This window comes from Oncorhynchus mykiss, chromosome 4 (genome assembly GCF_057628025.1).
Source record: "Oncorhynchus mykiss isolate SJ-2025 chromosome 4, ASM5762802v1, whole genome shotgun sequence".
Classification (NCBI taxonomy): Eukaryota; Metazoa; Chordata; class Actinopteri; order Salmoniformes; family Salmonidae; genus Oncorhynchus; species Oncorhynchus mykiss.
This window is the reverse complement of record NC_143025.1, coordinates 33,448,890-33,467,218: the sequence shown is the minus strand read 5'-3', so window position 1 is coordinate 33,467,218 and position 18,329 is coordinate 33,448,890. Positions and strand designations below refer to the sequence as shown.

The 18,329-nt window shown below is 43.3% G+C and overlaps 1 protein-coding gene across 1 annotated transcript in view; it reads left to right on the top strand.

Annotated features, from left to right (window-relative positions):
* Positions 1-469: 469 nt before the first annotated feature.
* The window catches only part of LOC110521712 (transforming growth factor beta receptor type 3), a 135,526-nt gene continuing 117,666 nt past the window's right edge, over positions 470-18,329 (top strand). The window contains exons 1-2 of the mRNA XM_090231878.1: positions 470-835; positions 6,793-7,017. Coding sequence (XP_090088004.1) covers positions 6,957-7,017 — 61 coding nt within the window. The 5' untranslated portion in view covers positions 470-835; positions 6,793-6,956. The remainder of the gene's footprint in view (positions 836-6,792; positions 7,018-18,329) is intronic.

Sequence of the window (18,329 nt, the reverse complement as noted above, 5' to 3'; positions counted from 1 at the left end):
AGAGTTAGCAATTCGCGTGTCCGGAATGTCTATAATTTTTTATTTGTGCATGCGTTGAAACATTTTGTGCTTGTGCAGGTGAAGCCTACAGGCATGCACATATTGTTTTCCTCTCACGATTTAGAGGATACAAGTCTGCAACGTAACGTGCAATCGAATCATTTGGGTTCACGCCTTAATGTCTGTGTGCACGAACCAGTCTTCCCTTGTGTTAGACTTGGCATCAATAAAACGCCATAGCTCCAACTTGGTTGGTCATGGTTTTCTCAACTAAAAAAACAACAACATTGGAAAATGCTGCTGGAAGAGTACAAACGTTGGCCTTTAATATGAATAATTAATGTCATATTTTAACTTCCCCTGACATCCCCATAACAATAATCTGTTATGAATTAGATCGTTTTATTAGCCTATATTGTGTGTGTCTAATGACAATGTGCAATCTGTTTTTACCAATAATTATACTTGCACTTGAATGACAGCAGGGCCGCAACTGTCTCTTCGTCTCCAATGACAGCATTAATCTCTTGATTGATGTAGCTAGTCTACCTTGTACCCTCCTCCTATCACAAGACCCACCCCCAAAATGAAGTTCTTAGTGAAAAGGGGGATAGGTAGCCTATTTCAAACTTTTAAGCGATAGTAGTGGACTCACTATCCATAAACTTGGAAAATTATGTAACCTGACAACTGACGTTGTTTTCCAAGGACGCGGTTGTGTTTTAATGATTTTCAAAGGAAAGGAAAGGATACATTTCGCATCCATTCGAACCGCTGCAAGGCAAGCTACAACTTCCAACAAAGTTTACTTTGACATTTCTGGAGATTCTGCATGGTAGGCTACGTCAGAAGTTTTACACGTTTTCCAACCTGTTATGCTAGCGTATAGCAAGAAAAAGAAAGAATTACGTTAAGCCTACATAGTACATTGTTTTATGAAAATCATTTTTATAATGTACACAACTCTGACTCTGAAGCAAATAATTAGTATGTCCGCGGCTCACAGCCCCTCACTGGATACAAAATACGGCACGTTTTATGTCTGTTGTTTGATGGACAGTATTTTTGCAAGTGAAATTTGTTGTCGACTGTGTTACACATTCGCAAACCAAAAAGTGCTTTGGCTTTTGTTTTGATTGTTTATTTGATAACACGGCACAGTGCTGCGCAAAATGTTCTTCCGATGAGTACACATGAAATTCAGCATTATGGCTGTTTTTCTTATCTACTTGTATGACTTCCCATGCTGTCATGGCTAAACAACTGTCCCAACAGCTATTTGCAAACATAACATGTTGAGTATATGGAAACATGCTCTCAAAACCAAATACACATGGCAGTTGCATGGTCTTTCCACACACCTACAGCTACCTATCCCCTCTCAATTGATGTCATCATTGTTGCTTCAAATAGGCAATTAATGGTTTATAACGGTCTATAACTAAAACACCATAGTAATGCAGGCTTTATGATATTAGGTTACATTTGTATTAGACTAGGGTATTTATTTGTGCAACCTTTGATTTAGACAACAAGGTCAGAGGATCACTGTTGGGAATTAAGTTCAAAGTTACACTACTGACCTGCCATAAACATATAGCATCTTCGTGCTGAACATCAATCTTCTGTGTTATTTTGTTGTGTATCCCTGCCTTCAACAAGTTGTGTTCCAGTGTGACGTCACTGATCTGAAAGCAATGCATGATACAAACTTACTTCCGATAGGATGTGAATGCCTTTACAGTAACGATTGGCACGTTTGCAGTATGCATGTACAGTATCTTCCTTTGGTTTGACTTCTCACGAACTAATGCTGATTTTGTCATTTTAGGAGCCGTTTTCAGAAACCCGTTTATGCATCATAATAATGTTATTGACTCTTGATGAAAGTGGACATACAGTAACTGTTTCCCTTGTCATGATGAAATAATATCCGAGATATAGTGCATCTGATATGGGAAAAGTCGTGATTAATGTCGTTATAAAACATGAGCTAAAAAAAAAAAGCTTTTGATTTCAAATTGAGCTCTGTGTCAGAAAGCTGATTTAATTGCTTTCTAAAGACTTGCTTTAAGGGAGTTCCGAGGATGATTAGTATTGTGCAGCTCTGAAGGGCATGGTAGGTAGAGTCTGGGGCATGATAGACTGTGTTAATCAGGTGACGCTAAGCCCATTGTACTGCATAACGAGACATACTTATGTTTGATAGCAACTATAGCTTTGTGCCAATGTTTTGAATGCTATATTTTTGATAGCTTAGCTTTTACCTGTGTTTAATAGCTATGTTTGATAGCTGAGGTAAGGGCTTGTACCTATTCCATGGTGTCAGAAGTATGAAGACGGGTGAGAGACCTGTGACTCATGCCTTAGGTGAGGTGATGAAAACACACAAGGTGGGGCCGTGCCTGATAACAAAGCATGCCCTCAGTCTCTATATCAGTGAATAACTGAACTGACTCAGAGAGAGAGAGAAAAGCAGAGCCAGGGAAAATTCCTTGAATATGTGCTTGTTGGTGCTTGTGTGTATGTACTTAGTTGTGACTCACTCTTATAGATCACAAATACTGTCAAGGGCCGGGAATTGCCATGGACCTCACAATATTATATTATCATGATACTTAGGTGCCGATATGATATATATTGCGATTCTCACGATTCCATATGTATTGCGATTCGATACTATGATTTTATTGCGATTCGATGTTCCAAACATATTGCTCACCATGTCTTCTGCGGAGGGATAAGAGAGAGCCATGAGAAAACGAGTTACGAACAGTCATGGAATAAAATAGCTGAAAACAAATTGTCTCCCTATTTAAAAAATACATGTAAGATGAAGAACAGGCTATGAAGGAAGAATACTGGAGTTTTGGTGCCGGTACAGCCGACTAGCACAAAAATAATATTGCGATATTGTCAAAACGATACAATATATTGTCAAAAATAATATCCCGATATGTAACTATCGACCCCCCATCACTAGTGTATGAGCGGAAGGTCTGGCTGTATGTGTGTGTATGTGTATGTGTGTTGGATGTGGGTTCACTCACTCAGGGGTCATAGGCATAGTAAATAGTACACAGATGGATGGGGAGAGTGTGCAGCTGGTCAGTCCCGGTCACGCACACACACACTCACACATGCATCAAGACTTGCGTCCCTAGTGTATCCTTGCATTGACACTTGGCATTGCACTTCCACAAGAGGGGATGTGGGGAGGGAAGATTGGTCTCTTCTGAACGACCACATTTTCTATTATAAACAAGTGGAGTTACTCTAGTCTGCATCATCGGTGTCTTACGCAATTGAGAAATGGAACGTTGTTTAGTCTGAAGAACCAGCCAGCCTACTTCAATCAGTGAAGTCGTGAAGTGACAGCAGACAAATGTGTCATTTTAGGTTATGAAACTTCTCCGTTTTCTAGTGCAGAAACGTAGTTCGTTTTCTGGAGGGGTCGTTACCAGATGGACTAATGAACTGAGATTAGGTGGTTGGGGATGCTCATTCAGACACATTAGCCGGAGTTAATAGGTGACTTCTGCTTGATCCGGCACAAGAGTGGCCGAGCATGCAAGTAACTGGTCTCTGGGTGGTTTGGGACTGGCAATGGACATCCTTCATTACACAGCCTTTTCCCTCCTTTGTTAGATAGGAGGGACTTACATTAACAGCCCTATTACACCGTTGATTCATAGTCCGCCTACTAGGGACGCCTAAAACTCATAGAACTGTTTTAGTATCATTTTTGCATTAGGCCTAGATGTGACCAAGGGCCATGTTTCAAGCGTCTCAGAGTAGGAGTGCTGATCTAGGATCAGTTTGGCCTTTTAGGTCACAGTTAATACGATTACATGGACAGGCTTGACTGATCCTAGGTCAGCACTCCTACTCCTAGACGGTTGCTACATACGGCCATAGTAGTACGTTAGTTCGTTCGTTCGTTCATCTCAGTAACAACTCTGCCTGTTTCAGAAACCTCGTGGCATTTATGCTCCCTCTGACGCTGCAAGAGTGTATGGTACTTCATAGCTACTTATTATGTTCAGTCTGGGTTCTGCAGTGTTTCTAATATGTTTTCCAGAGCAGCTTGGAGTGAAATGGTTGCTCTGCTTGGACGGACGGCTGGAGTTGAAAGAGAAGTCACATGAGGTGATCCTACCGTTACGGCAACAAAAAGTCTGTCAATTTCTCGTGTCGGATTGAATCCAGAGTCCAGACCCATGCAATCAACCAATAGAATGGTTGACTTGACTCTTTCACGATAGGCTGGGCCAGTGTTTTTCTTCCCTCTGGCAACAATTAGGCATAATGAAAGTGCTGCTGAACCAACTGTCACAACCCTCAATCTGATCTCTGGGAGCAAGCAAAACCCTTCAGTCTGTTTATCTTTCTCAGCACTTTCTCTTGTTTCGCTCTTCTTGCCCTAGGCCACTCTGTGCTCTGGTGTCGCAAAACAGTTCAGCCCTGGCCTCAACGCTGTGTGAATAATATCTTGTCATCTACTTTCCCTTTGATATGGTCTTTGTCCTAGAGAGGAGAATGGAGGGACACAGTTTACCTCCACATGAAGGGGGAAGAGGGGCGTTGGGAAAGGGGCCCACAAGTCAAAAGAAGGCACTAGCCCCGCCCAGCGAGCTGGAAGTGTAATATTTGCCGTAATCCTCCAAAATGACTTCCCAGCCCACGCAGCCGCCAGGGTCTGAAAGGCCCTTTGTTCCAGCCGCTGTTTGCACTGTGGAGCACAGCGGTGCACCGTAGCCCTCCTTAGGCTTCCGTCCGTCCAGCTCTCCTCCCATGCACTCTGCTGCGGGAAGGTGAAGAGGTGTGTGAAGTCGGAAAGAGACAGAGATGCTCCATCTGTGACATGACCACATCTCTCTCACTCGGATCTCATCACTGGCCAGGCGGTCACATCAGATGACCAGCATGTCTTCTTTCACCAGACTTGAAAACAACCGACGGCCGCCATGGTCCATGAGCGCTGCTGGCTACTGGCCCAACTATTACATTTCCCATAGGGTAGATTCTGAACTCATGTTGCTTTAAGGTGGGTTGGCAGGTAAATCTAAGGGGAACAAACATTAACATTTAAATACGATTCTGACGTTGACACGTCAGATCATCACGTGATAAGGCAGACAGTACATACAGAGTAGAGAAATACAACGCACAATGCATTCATTAAGTCTGTGTTGGCTCGACAGAGCGAGGAAACCAATGGGGCTGGCCCGTCAGGACTCTGCACTGGGGTCCTAATCTGAAGGGCTTTACTGCAGTGTTGCATTCCTGTGTGTGCTGCATTATTGCTCTATTGTTCAGAGAATCCACTGCTTTTGTAAGGTAATCCTAACAAGTCAATGAGCTATGAAAAAGGTTTTTCCCTTTTTTGACTGATGTTGTGATAGTGATACTGAGGCAGGCTTATTGTTCACTTATTATTTTACAAAATATTTCAACATCTTACTTTTTAAAGAGAAAAAGTTCAATCTGCTCATAGTCTGTTTGAAGAAGAAAAAAACGAACAAACAGTTTCACCCGAATATAACTGAATAATAACAAGGCCTGTCACCATGTTGAAAAATATCCAGGATAAATTACATTCAAAGCATATTTTTGATCTAGCTGGTCCCCTACCTTATATGCTGTAGCCAACTTTTCTATAGTTGTCGAGCCATACATACTGTATCATTGGCATGCCAACAAATGGACACCGAGAGCATTTGGCTAAGACACAGACAGACTGGACCACCAGTCTAATTCCAATGCCTTTGTGTTTGTGAAAATGACTGACAAGGTTGTTGTTTTTTAAAGACTGATTTCACGTGGATGACACACAGTTGTTGCATTGTTGTTACCGGTTTTGACATATCAAAGCTTTGAGTTGCAAAATGTCGAGAACCTGTGGTTTAGAACTACAATACAGACACATTTAATTAAATATAATATAAAATACACGTTTTTTGATTAATATTATTCTGTTTTATCGGGACATATGATCCGTTTGATTATCCATTCATTAATTTGAGAGCATTTATTGTTATTGTGTTAATATGAGGAACAATAGCAATTGAATGAATTGAGACCGTAAGGATGTTATGGTCCTTAGCCCTATTAGAGAGGGTGGGCTAGCAGTATGTGAGCTTAGTTAGCCCTGTCAAGTTCAACAGTTCAGCCATGGTCATGCTGATTAGCAGCACGGTCAACCCCACCACCGCTAAGCAGTTTAGCCAAGACCCCGGTGGAGGATCCAGTCTTTCCCAACGATCTCAATTAAACTGTGTGAAATCACCCCCAGACCATGTTCAGAAAACAGGGTTTTCAAACACCCACCAGCCACCCAGCAATTCCTCGACCCTCAGACACCCCTCTTTGACTGACCGGGCATGGGCTGTGGTGGGGTAGGTGGGTGGCCGGTATGGGTACCAAAAACAGGGACCTTAAGAACTCACATGACATCTAATTATCCCTATGAGATTAATCCTCCTGGTCTCCAGGCCGCTGTCTTCCCTCTTTCTCCCCTCTCTCACGTCTCTTCTAATCAGTCCAACAGGGAACTAGATCCTAATGCCCCTTCTGTTACTTACCACTTCTGCGTCCCAAATGGCACCCTATATAGTGCTTTACTTTTGATCTGGGCCAATAGGAGTATGGTCAAAAGTAGTGCACTATGCAGGGAATAGCATGCCATTTGAGACACACACTCTCTCTGACTCTGCTCTGGCCATGCTGAACGGTTATGCACCACATTTCTCTGTCTAACTCTCTCTCTACTTCATCTCATTCACTTTGCAGCAGGCGCTTCTGTGAGGTTTCTCTCTACTGACGGACTGTGAGGTGAAAGAAGAGTTGTCCTTGTGAGGAACCAGGAGGAAGGGAAGGCCGGCCAGTGACCACATCCTGTCCTCTTCTGGAGAAGCTGTAGGCCAGTACTACAACAGTACGACTACAATACTCTGATGGCAGACAGACCCATTCTACCCCTGTTGCTTCTGGCATTCTGCTGCTCAGCATTTGCAGGTAAGTTATGTTTGGCTGCATATCTGTAGACACAAGGATTTGAATGATATATTACAGGCTATACTTTTTATTACAAGTTTTCTCAGAAAGATAAGAATAAAGGCTTTTGGTAATGCTGTAGCAATCATTGAAATGGAAACGGTATGTTTAGAGAGAGATATTTTTCTGTTTGAGGGAGTACACGTGCATGCTTCATTCGATTGAGGCTTCACTGTGGAAGGCAGCCAAACAGTGGAATCACTCGTAGGAACTGGAAGCACACTTTGCACTCCAGGCCTCGTCAGGACGAGCCTAGTGTTGCCTGTTTTTGTCAGACAATCACAAATCGGTACACACTTGGGGAATTTCCACTGTCTCCCCCAGCAGGCAGGCAAGCCTCCTCAGAGCAGAGAGTGGTTGTCAGTGCTTTGAGACTGAGGCAGGGTTGAGGCAGGGCTCAGCCAGGGTTGAAACAGGACTGAGGAGGCAGGGCTCAGCCAGGGTTGAAACAGGACTGAGGAGGCAGGGCTCAGCCAGGGTTGAAACAGGACTGAGGAGGCAGGGCTCAGCCAGGGTTGAAACAGGACTGAGGAGGCAGGGCTCAGCCAGGGTTGAAACAGCACTGAGGAGGCAGGGCTCAGCCAGGGTTGAAACAGGACTGAGGAGGCAGGGCTCAGCCAGGGTTGAAACAGCACTGAGGAGGCAGGGCTCAGCCAGGGTTGAAACAGCACTGAGGAGGCAGGGCTCAGCCAGGGTTGAAACAGGACTGAGGAGGCAGGGCTCAGCCAGGGTTGAAACAGCACTGAGGAGGCAGGGCTCAGCCAGGGTTGAAACAGCACTGAGGAGGCAGGGCTCAGCCAGGGTTGAAACAGCACTGAGGGGGCAGGGCTCAGCCAGGGTTGAAACAGCACTGAGGAGGCAGGGCTCAGCCAGGGTTGAAACAGGACTGAGGAGGCAGGGCTGAGGCATGGTTGAGGAGGCAGGCCTGAGGCTGGGATGAGACTGGGCTGAGGCAGGGGTGAGGAGGCAGGACTGGGACGGAGGCCGCGCTGAGGAGGCAGGGCTCAGACCGGGAGATTTGCATTAAGAATGTTTTGACAGCTTCAATCTTATAGCAGGTCTAGAATGCCTCCACATTTATCTGCCTTCAGACAAAGCCAAAAGCACAGTGATTTATAGCCATTTGGCAAGGCAGACCACCGCGAGAGAAGAGGAAAAACAACAACAAGCAAACAAATAGGATGAAGCTTTGTAGGAAGGGTGTCGGATGTTGAGCCCAACATTGGGTCCCACTTTAATAACCAAACTTCATAAACTCCTCCTAAGACCTATGTAGATTCTTCAGAAATCATTCATAAGTGAATGGAAGGAATTACCTTGTATGTAATGACTATGCTTGTCAATGATTTGTGAAGCATTTATCTTGTTTTTATTAAGAATTGATGAATGCCGTATACGGCCTGTAATGTGTGATCTAACATTAAAAAAAACATAGTTTTGTATTGTGAGTGCCTGAAGTGGAACATTTTGATGACAACCGTAGGAAAGAACTTACTAACACATCAGCTTCGACTACAGCCTATTCTCTGTAGGCAGTAGCCACTCTCTCCAGAGACTTGATGTTGACCATATAGCGAACAATAGCGGTCCAGGCAGTATCTGCTCTGAGTGGAGCAAACACTATCTCTCCCACATTGACACAATGAGCTCACGCACGCATGTTTTCCACTAAATTCCTCCACATGCACTCGGCTGCCAGCATTGTTGCATTTCAGAGTGGTGGAAAAAGTTCAAAATGTTCATACTTGAGTAAAAGTAAATATACCTTAAAGCTGCAATATGTAACTTTTCGGGCGACCTGACAAAATTGACATAGGAATGTGAGTTATAGATCTGTCATTCTCATTGAAAGCAAGTCTAAGAAGTGGCAGATCTGTTCTATGTGTGTTACTTCTGTGCTTCCCGTTCTGAAGTGACATTTTTACGTCTTTTACTTTAGGTTTTGTACACCAGCTTCAAACAGCTGAAAATACTATGTTTTTGGTCATGGAAAATATATTTTATAGCGGTTTAGATGGTACAATGATTATCAAATCAAACTTTATTGGTCACATGTGCCGAAATCAACAAGTGTAGTAGACCTTTACCGTGAAATGCTTACAAGCCCTTATCCAACAGTGCAGTTCAGAGTTAAGAAAATATTTACCGAATAAACTAAAGTGAAAAATAATACAAAAGTAACACAATAACGAGGCTATTTACAGGGAGTACCGAGTCAGTGTGTGGGGGTACAGGTTAGTTGAGGTAATTTGTACATGTAGGTAGGGGTAAAGTGACTTCATAGATAATAAACAGTGAGTAGCAGCAGTGTACAAAACAAATGGATGGGGGGGTCGTCAATGTAAGTAGTCCGGTGGCCATTTGTGGCTTGGGGGTAGAAGGTGTTAGGGAGCCTTTTGGTCCTAGACATGGTGCTCCGCAACCGCTTGCCGTGCGGTAGCAGAGGAAACAGTCTATGACTTGGGTGACTGGAGTCTCTGACAATTTTATGGGCTTTCCTCTGACACAGGCTATTGTGTAGGTCCTGGATGGGAGGAAGCTTGGCTTCAGTGATGTACTGGGTCGTACGCACTACCCTCTGTAGCACCTTACTGTCAGATGCCGAGGATCCAGTTGCAGAAGGAGGTGTTTAGTACCAGGGTCCTTAGCTTAGGTGTTCCTTTTGTCCAGGTGGTAAAGTTCAGTGTGGAGTGCGATTGAGATTGCGTCATCTGTGGATCTGTTGGGGCAGTATGCGAATTGGAGTGGGTCTAGGGACCCGGGAGGATGCTGTTGATGTGAGCCATGACCAGCCTTTCAAAGCACTTCATGGCTACTGATGTGAGTGCTACGGGACGGTAATAATTTAGGCAGGTTACCTTCGCTTCCTTGGGCACAGGGACTATGGTGGTCTGCTTGAAACATGTAAATATTACCTATGATGAAAAGTACAGGCCTCTCTCATCTTTTAAGTGGGAGAACTTGCACAATTGGTGGCTGACTAAATACTTTTTTGCCCCACTGTACGTACATACATACATACATACATACATACATACAATTGAATTCAGAAGTTTACATACACTTAGGTTGGAGTCATTAAAACTCGTTTTTCAACCACTAACAAACTATAGTTTTGGCAAGTCGGTTAGGATATCTACTGTCTGCATGACGCAAGTAATTTTTCCAACAATTGTTTACAGACAGATTATTTCACTAATAATTCACTGTATCGAAATTCCAGTGGGTTATAAGTTTACATACACTAAGTTGACTGTGCCTTTAAACAGCTTGGAGAATTCCAAAAAGCATGCTTTAGAAGCTTCTGATAGGATAATTGAAATAATTTTGAGTCAATTGGAGATGTACCTGTGGATGTATTTCAAGGCCTACCTTCAAACTCAGAGCCTCTTTGCTTGACATCATGGGAAAATCAGCCAATTTCCAAATGTCCAAATGCCTGAAGGCACCACGTTCATCTGTACAAACAATAGTACGCAAGAATAAACACCATGGGACCACGCAGCCGTCATACCGCTCAGGAAGGAGACGCATTCTGTCTCCTAGAGATGAACGTACTTTGGTGAGAAAAGTGCAAATCAATCCCAGAACAACAGCAAAGGACCTTGCTGGAGGAAACAGGTACAAAGTATCTGTAGTCACAGTAAAACGAGTCCTATATCAAAATAACCTGAAAGGCCACTCAGCAAGGAAGAAGCCACTGCTCCAAAACCGCCATTGAAAAAGCCAAACGACTGTTTGCAACTGCACATGGGGACAAAGATCGTGCTTTTTGGAAAAATATCCTCTGGTCTGATGAAACAAAAATAGAACTGTTTGGCCATAATGACGTTATGTTTGGAGGAAAACGGGGGAGGTTTGCAAGCCGAAGAACACCATCTCAACTGTGAAGCACGGGGGTGGCAGCATCATGTTGTGGTGGTGCTTTGCTGCATGAGGGACTGGTAGACTTCACAAATTAAATGTCATCATGAGGATGGAAAATTATGTGAATACATTGAAGCAACATCTCAAAACATCAGTCAGGAAGTTAAAGCTTGGTCGCAAATGGGTCTTCCAAATGGTCAATGATTCAAGCATACTTCTTAGGTATTGGAGTGGCCATCACAAAGCCCTGACCTCAATCCTATAGAAAATGTGTGGGCAGAACTGAAAAGGCATGTGCGAGCAAGGAGGCCTACAAACCTGACTCAGTTACACCAGCTCTGTCAGGAGGAATGGGCCAAAATTCACCCAACTTATTGTGGGAAGCTTGTGGAAGGCTACCTGAAATGTTTGACCCAAGTTACACAATTTAAAGGCAATGCTACCAAATACTAATTGAGTGTATGTAAACTTCTGACCCACTGGGAATGTGATGAAAGAAATACAAGCTGAAATAAATCATTCTCTCTTCTATTATTCTGACATTTCACATTCTTAAAATAAAGTTGTGATCCTAACTGACCTAAGACAGGGAATTTTTACTAGGTTAAAATGTCAAAAACTGAGTTTAAATGTAGTTGGCTAAGGTGTATGTAAACTTACGACTTCAAATGTGTATATATATATATATACAGTGCCTTGCGAAAGTATTCGGCCCCCTTGAACTTTGCGACCTTTTGCCACATTTCAGGCTTCAAACATGAAGATATAAAACTGTACTTTTTTGTGAAGAATCAACAACAAGTGGGACACAATCATGAAGTGGAACGACATTTATTGGATATTTCAAACGTTTTTAACAAATCAAAAACGGAAAAATTGGGCGTGCAAAATTATTCAGCCCCTTTACTTTCAGTGCAGCAAACTCTCTCCAGAAGTTCAGTGAGGATCTCTGAATGATCCAATGTTGACCTAAATGACTAATGATGATAAATACAATCCACCTGTGTGTAATCAAGTCTCCGTATAAATGCACCTGCACTGTGATAGTCTCAGAGGTCCGTTAAAAGCGCAGAGAGCATCATGAAGAACAAGGAACACACCAGGCAGGTCCGAGATACTGTTGTGAAGAAGTTTAAAGCCGGATTTGGATACAAAATATTTCCCAAGCTTTAAACATCCCAAGGAGCACTGTGCAAGCGCTAATATTGAAATGGAAGGAGTATCAGACCACTGCAAATCTACCAAGACCTGGCCGCCCCTCTAAACTTTCAGCTCATACAAGGAGAAGACTGATCAGAGATTCAGCCAAGAGGCCCATGATCACTCTGGATGAACTGCAGGGATCTACAGCTGAGGTGGGAGACTCTGTCCATAGGACAACAATCAGTCAGTCGTATATTGCACAAATCTGGCCTTTATGGAAGAGTGGCAAGAAGAAAGCCATTTCTTAAAGATATCCATAAAAAAGTGTCGTTTAAAGTTTGCCACAAGCCACCTGGGAGACACACCAAACATGTGGAAGAAGGTGCTCTGGTCAGATGAAACCAAAATTGAACTTTTTGGCAACAATGCAAAACGTTATGTTTGGCGTAAAAGCAACACAGCTGAACACACCATCCCCACTGTCAAACATGGTGGTGGCAGCATCATGGTTTGGGCCTGCTTTTCTTCAGCAGGAACAGGGAAGATGGTTAAAATTGATGGGAAGATGGATGGAGCCAAATACAGGACCATTCTGGAAGAAAACCTGATGGAGTCTGCAAAAGACCTGAGACTGGGACGGAGATTTGTCTTCCAACAAGACAATGATCCAAAACATAAAGCAAAATCTACAATGGAATGGTTCAAAAATAAACATATCCAGGTGTTAGAATGGCCAAGTCAAAGTCCAGACCTGAATCCAATCGAGAATCTGTGGAAAGAACTGAAAACTGCTGTTCACAAATGCTCTCCATCCAACCTCACTGAGCTCGAGCTGTTTTGCAAGGAGGAATGGGAAAAAATGTCAGTCTCTCGATGTGCAAAACTGATAGAGACATACCCCAAGAGACTTACAGCTGTAATCGCAGCAAAAGGTGGCGCTACAAAGTATTAACTTAAGGGGGCTGAATAATTTTGCACGCCCAATTTTTCAGTTTTTGATTTGTTAAAAAAGTTTGAAATATCCAATAAATGTCGTTCCACTTCATGATTGTGTCCCACTTGTTGTTGATTCTTCACAAAAAAAATACAGTTTTATATCTTTATGTTTGAAGCCTGAAATGTGGCAAAAGGTCGCAAAGTTCAAGGGGGCCGAATACTTTCGCAAGGCACTGTATATATATAATATATAAAATCGTTAAAATATGTGGTATAAACGGTATATCGCCCAAGCTTAAACTACTTAAATGTAGACTCAGCTAAATGACGTTGCCACGAGCAGCACCACAGATGTTGCGATGAGCAAGATGCAAGACTTCGCTCTTACGCAGTCACACACAGTATCTACCCATGTGCATGGCTTCACTTCACGCTGTTAGAGCATGGTAGGTACGGGACCGAAACTGCTGAGAAGATTATCCTTGCGCTTCAACGCTCTTAGTTGTTGTGAAAATCTACTACACTTGTTGTTTGCGAAGCATGTGGCATACAGTTCTAGTCTACCTTTAAGTAGTACTTCAAAGTGTTTGCACTTAGTTATTTTACACCACTTGTATTTCTTGCATAGTTCTTATGTAAAGTAAATGTGTGCGTTCTTGAGGCACTTATGTTGAAGCCTTCCCAATGTCCCAATTCACCTCACACCTCACAGCATAAACACGGATGTACGCATGCACACAGACGGACAGACAGACACAAACACAACCATGCACACACACACACACACACACACACACACACACACACACACACACACACACACACACACACACACACACACACACACACACACACACACACACACACACACACACACACACACACACACACACACACACACACACAGTAACAGTGCGAGAGCTTGGGACTATAAGGTTCTATCTGCATTTTTGTTAAAATTGAGTTTTTGACAAAGCCTTGTTCTGTTCAATGTCCAATGTACTCTAAAAAGTCAATAGTTCAGAAGAATACAAGATAAAAAAAATAAAAATTGCTGATGCCATTCAAACCAGTGAGGGTTAGGGACTTTTAACCCAATTATCTCAGAAGCGTTCTCTTGCAGCTAAAACCTTATAATCCGTAGCTCTAGAATTGTACCACACTAGTTCATAAAGGCCCGGCACAGTTAGTCTTCAATCACATCTTTATCATCACAAGGTTTAGGGTTTCACACAGGACTAATATTTGTGAAGTCTTGTAAGTGTGAATATCCTACCGATGATGAAAGATCATGATCTTATATTGTCTCAGTCATTGAACTAAGTGCTGTTGAAGTCGTGACAATCTCTTCTGTTTGTCTCTCTGTCTCTGTCTTGAAGAGTCACATCTGCCCTTTAAACTTGTCAGGAGTGCTTTTAAGTTACGTAATGTTTAAATTGGTCTGTGATGAATCTCTCTCGCCGTAATGCAATCCAGGATACAAGCCATAACTCTCTGAAGTTTTACTCCAAGCACCTTGATCTCTCTCTCTACCCGTTTGTCTGTCTGCCCCACTCTGCTTTGCTGTCTTTCTCTCGCTCTCTTTTCACTGAGACTGTTTGTTCTTTTTGGTGCAGTTACCCTGCTACCTTTTTGTTCCTTTTGTGTGCCTCTCTTCACCTTACCAAAACTCTTTATTCTCCAAAGGATATATTATGGATGGATCGTGTCGACCTCAGGTTTCGCTGCGAAATAAAAAGTGGAAGTCATGCCAGAAATTAATTTGATGCACTTGCCAAAAACAGCTCTGGCAGGATGGTGGTTATTATGAAGGCACAACGCAGGGCTGAAGGCTCTCTCAGAAACACGTGTTGAGTGCCAAGGCACTTTTTCTCCTCGATCTGTTCCGTCATGTGTTATGATCTCACAGGCAGCTCGTTCTGATGAGTGATACATAGCCGAGAGAAGAGGGGTCTGTAATGCCAGATTGGGTTGAATATTGTCATGTTGTTGTTCATCTTCTGGATCATTTAAACTCAATTGGAAGGCATGGTGGTACTTACTGTATGTTAGGACTTTGGAATGATGACCGACACATATAGATGGTGCTCAGGATTCACTCATGTCTACTTTTAAGAGCTATAAAAGACAATGGTAACGTGACAAATCAAGTGAGACACCCAGACCCGAGTAACCAATTACTTAAAAACCCACTCCACCCTCCCTAGAACCTCAATGATCACCAGATTTACCTAACAAAAGGCACATCTCAATAGGTGCTACATGGCACAAGTGGAGGGGGGTAGGCCTTTACTCATTTGTTCTCAATTGCTCCTTTATTGTTCCCGCAAGCAAGGGGGAGGCAGATGATATCAGAGTGCATCATCAGACCAACTCCTCCAATTGCCAAACCTTTGAATGTCTAAAAAACACTATTTTGCTCAAAACATTTTATTTATTTTTTACCTTGAGTGTGTGTACTTTACTGTATGTATACTTGGAATATAGTTTTTCCACTGGAAAAGTTCAAATATAGAGTGGGACTTTATTTTTGAGTGGGACTTTAACTCCATGGCTCCAAGTGAAATAAATATGGTTTCAAATACTCGTATAAATTTAACTTTGTTCTCAGTTACCTACATTTCTTAACTCTTTTATTTTATTTACAGCTCGGCTGTCAGACACACACCTCTGGGTGCTAGAAAAGCTGTTTTTCCCCATAGTTGAAGAAAAGGTTAGCCTGTAAATCACCATCTATATCCACAACGCTGCTGTTAAGGCCTGCAGCATGAGGAGGGGACTGCCAAAATGGATTGTGCAACTGCTGTAATCTGAGAGGGGAGGATGGAGGACGAGAGTGGGAGGAGAGAGAGTCAGTCCAAATCGGCACACTCCGCATGCTCTCTCTCACACACCACACACACACACACACACACACACACACACACACACACACACACACACACACACACACACACACACACACACACACACACACACACACACACACACACACACACACACACACACACACACTGAGCCAAACCAAAGGGAGAGAGAGAGAGTTCCTTCCCAGGACGTTAAACCAGACGTTGGAGTGTGATTCATGCTAACAGTCAGAGCAGCTAGCCAGAGCGGTACGGAGACTATGGCTGCGTCTCAATTAGTAACCTATTCCCTATATGCAGTGGTGCACTGCTTTTGACCATAGTGCATTACTTTCGACCAGAGCCCTATGTAAGGAATAGGATGCCATTTGGGACGGACTTATGACTGTGTGGTGCTATAGGGATGGGGATGTTTACATAGCAACGGGAGCTGTAGTTGCCTGAGCGTCTCTACCTACAGGCCTGTGCCGTCCCCCGTGATGAGGCCTTTATCTCAACAACAACGCCTATGAGGGAGGGAGGAGGGAGAGGCGCAGGCATTCTCTCGGCTTGAGAAAGTCATTTTGTAACTAAGTGTAGATGTATTATTGAGATTAATGATGAACAGCAGTGGCTGTATAGGAAGCTGTAAGCTGTGGTACACCCCATGTATTTTTGGAGACTTGAGTGTAGGTGGGGGCCTAACAGGGACAGCCGAATCAAATAAAATCAAACTTTATTTGCCACATGCGCCGAATACAACAAGTGTAGACTTTACAGTGAAATGCTTACTTACAAGCCCTTAACCAACAGTGCAGTTCAAGAAGAAGAAAAGATTTACCAAGTAGGCTAAAATAAAAAGTAGTAAAAAAAGGAACACAATAAGAATAACAATAACGAGGCTATATACAAGGGGCACCGGAATCGAGTCAGTGTGCAGGGGTACAGGCTAACTGAGGTAATCTGTACATGTAGGTGGGGGCGAAGTGACTATGCATAGGTAACAAACAAACCGCAAGTAGCAGCAGTGTACGGGGGGGGTCAATGTAAGTTGTACGGTGAATTGTTCAGCAGTCTAATGGCCTGTGGGTAGATGATGTTGAGGAGCCTTTTGGTCCTAGACTTGGCGCTCCGGCACTGTTTGCCGTGCGGTAGTAGAGAAAACAGTCTATAACTTGGGTGACTGGAGTCTCTTATGGGCTTTCCTCTGACACCACCTACTATATAGGTCATACTGAATACGGCCTCTCAGGGGTGTTCATTGTCAGAAAGGCATCACTCAGACACAGGAAAATGCACGCACGCACGCCTCTTACCTAGAAAGTTGGCCTCCATTCATGGAGGTTCTTCTCTCTTGATCCGTGAGTCCGAGCTGGCAACACAGAGAGCTGGGTTCCATGTGCCAGTAAGATCTCACCAGATAGAAAAGCTGTGCTATAACTCCTCAACACTTCCTCACGTCAGCTAGCTTCCCTGAAAGCACACGCACGGAGGGCTCTTCTCACTTGTTGCAGTCTCTAGTTCTCTGTCTCTCTCTCTTATCTCTCTCTTTCTATATTCTATCTCTCCCTCTCTTTGTCTAGCTCTCTTTCTCTTTTCTCTTTGTCTCTGTTTTTCTCTATTATATAAATGAAGACGTCCTGATACGTCTCGTAGCATGTCTTAAGACCGGGGTATGTTCACATTATTTTGTGCACATTCTTTTTTTTTGGGGGGGGGGGGGGGCAAACTCAATATACTTTAAAATGACAAATGGAAACTGTGTAGAAATGATAACGCACCTATATTAATACAATTTCTTGACAAGTTTTTTATGTAGCCCCCTGGACCTTGTTGGAGACTGAATGCGTCCCCGGGGACAAAATGAGTTCAACACCCCTGTCTTACAAAATGAAGATGCCTTTAAGACATTATATAGGCACTTCTGTATTCTATTCTATAGACACATCTGTAGACACATCTTGGAAATCTCGACACATTTTACAATTCAATAAGCTTCAGACCCTCGTATTTGAATGACAGCTAGCAAAAGGCCTGCCCAGCATTAGGAAGAGTCTTGGTGGCTCTAGGAAGAGTCTTGGTGGTTCCAAACTTCGTCCATGGAAGAATGATGGAGGCCACTGTGTTCTTGGGGACCGTCAATGCTGTAGAAAAGTTTTGGTAGCTTTCCCCAGATCTGTGCCTCTACACAGTCATGTCTCTGAGCTTTGCGGACAATTGATGCGACCTCATGGCTTGGTTTTTGCTCTGACATGCACTGTCAACTGTGGGACCTTATATAGACAGGTGTGTGCCATTCCAAATCATGTCCAACCAATTAAATTTACCAAAGGTGGACTCCAATCAAGTTGTAGAAACATTTCAAGGATGAACAATGGAAACAGAATGCTGAGCACCTGAGCTCAATTTGGGGGGGGCAGGGTAGCCTAGTGGTTAGAGTGTTGGACTAGTAACCGGAAGGTTGCAAGTTCAAACCCCCGA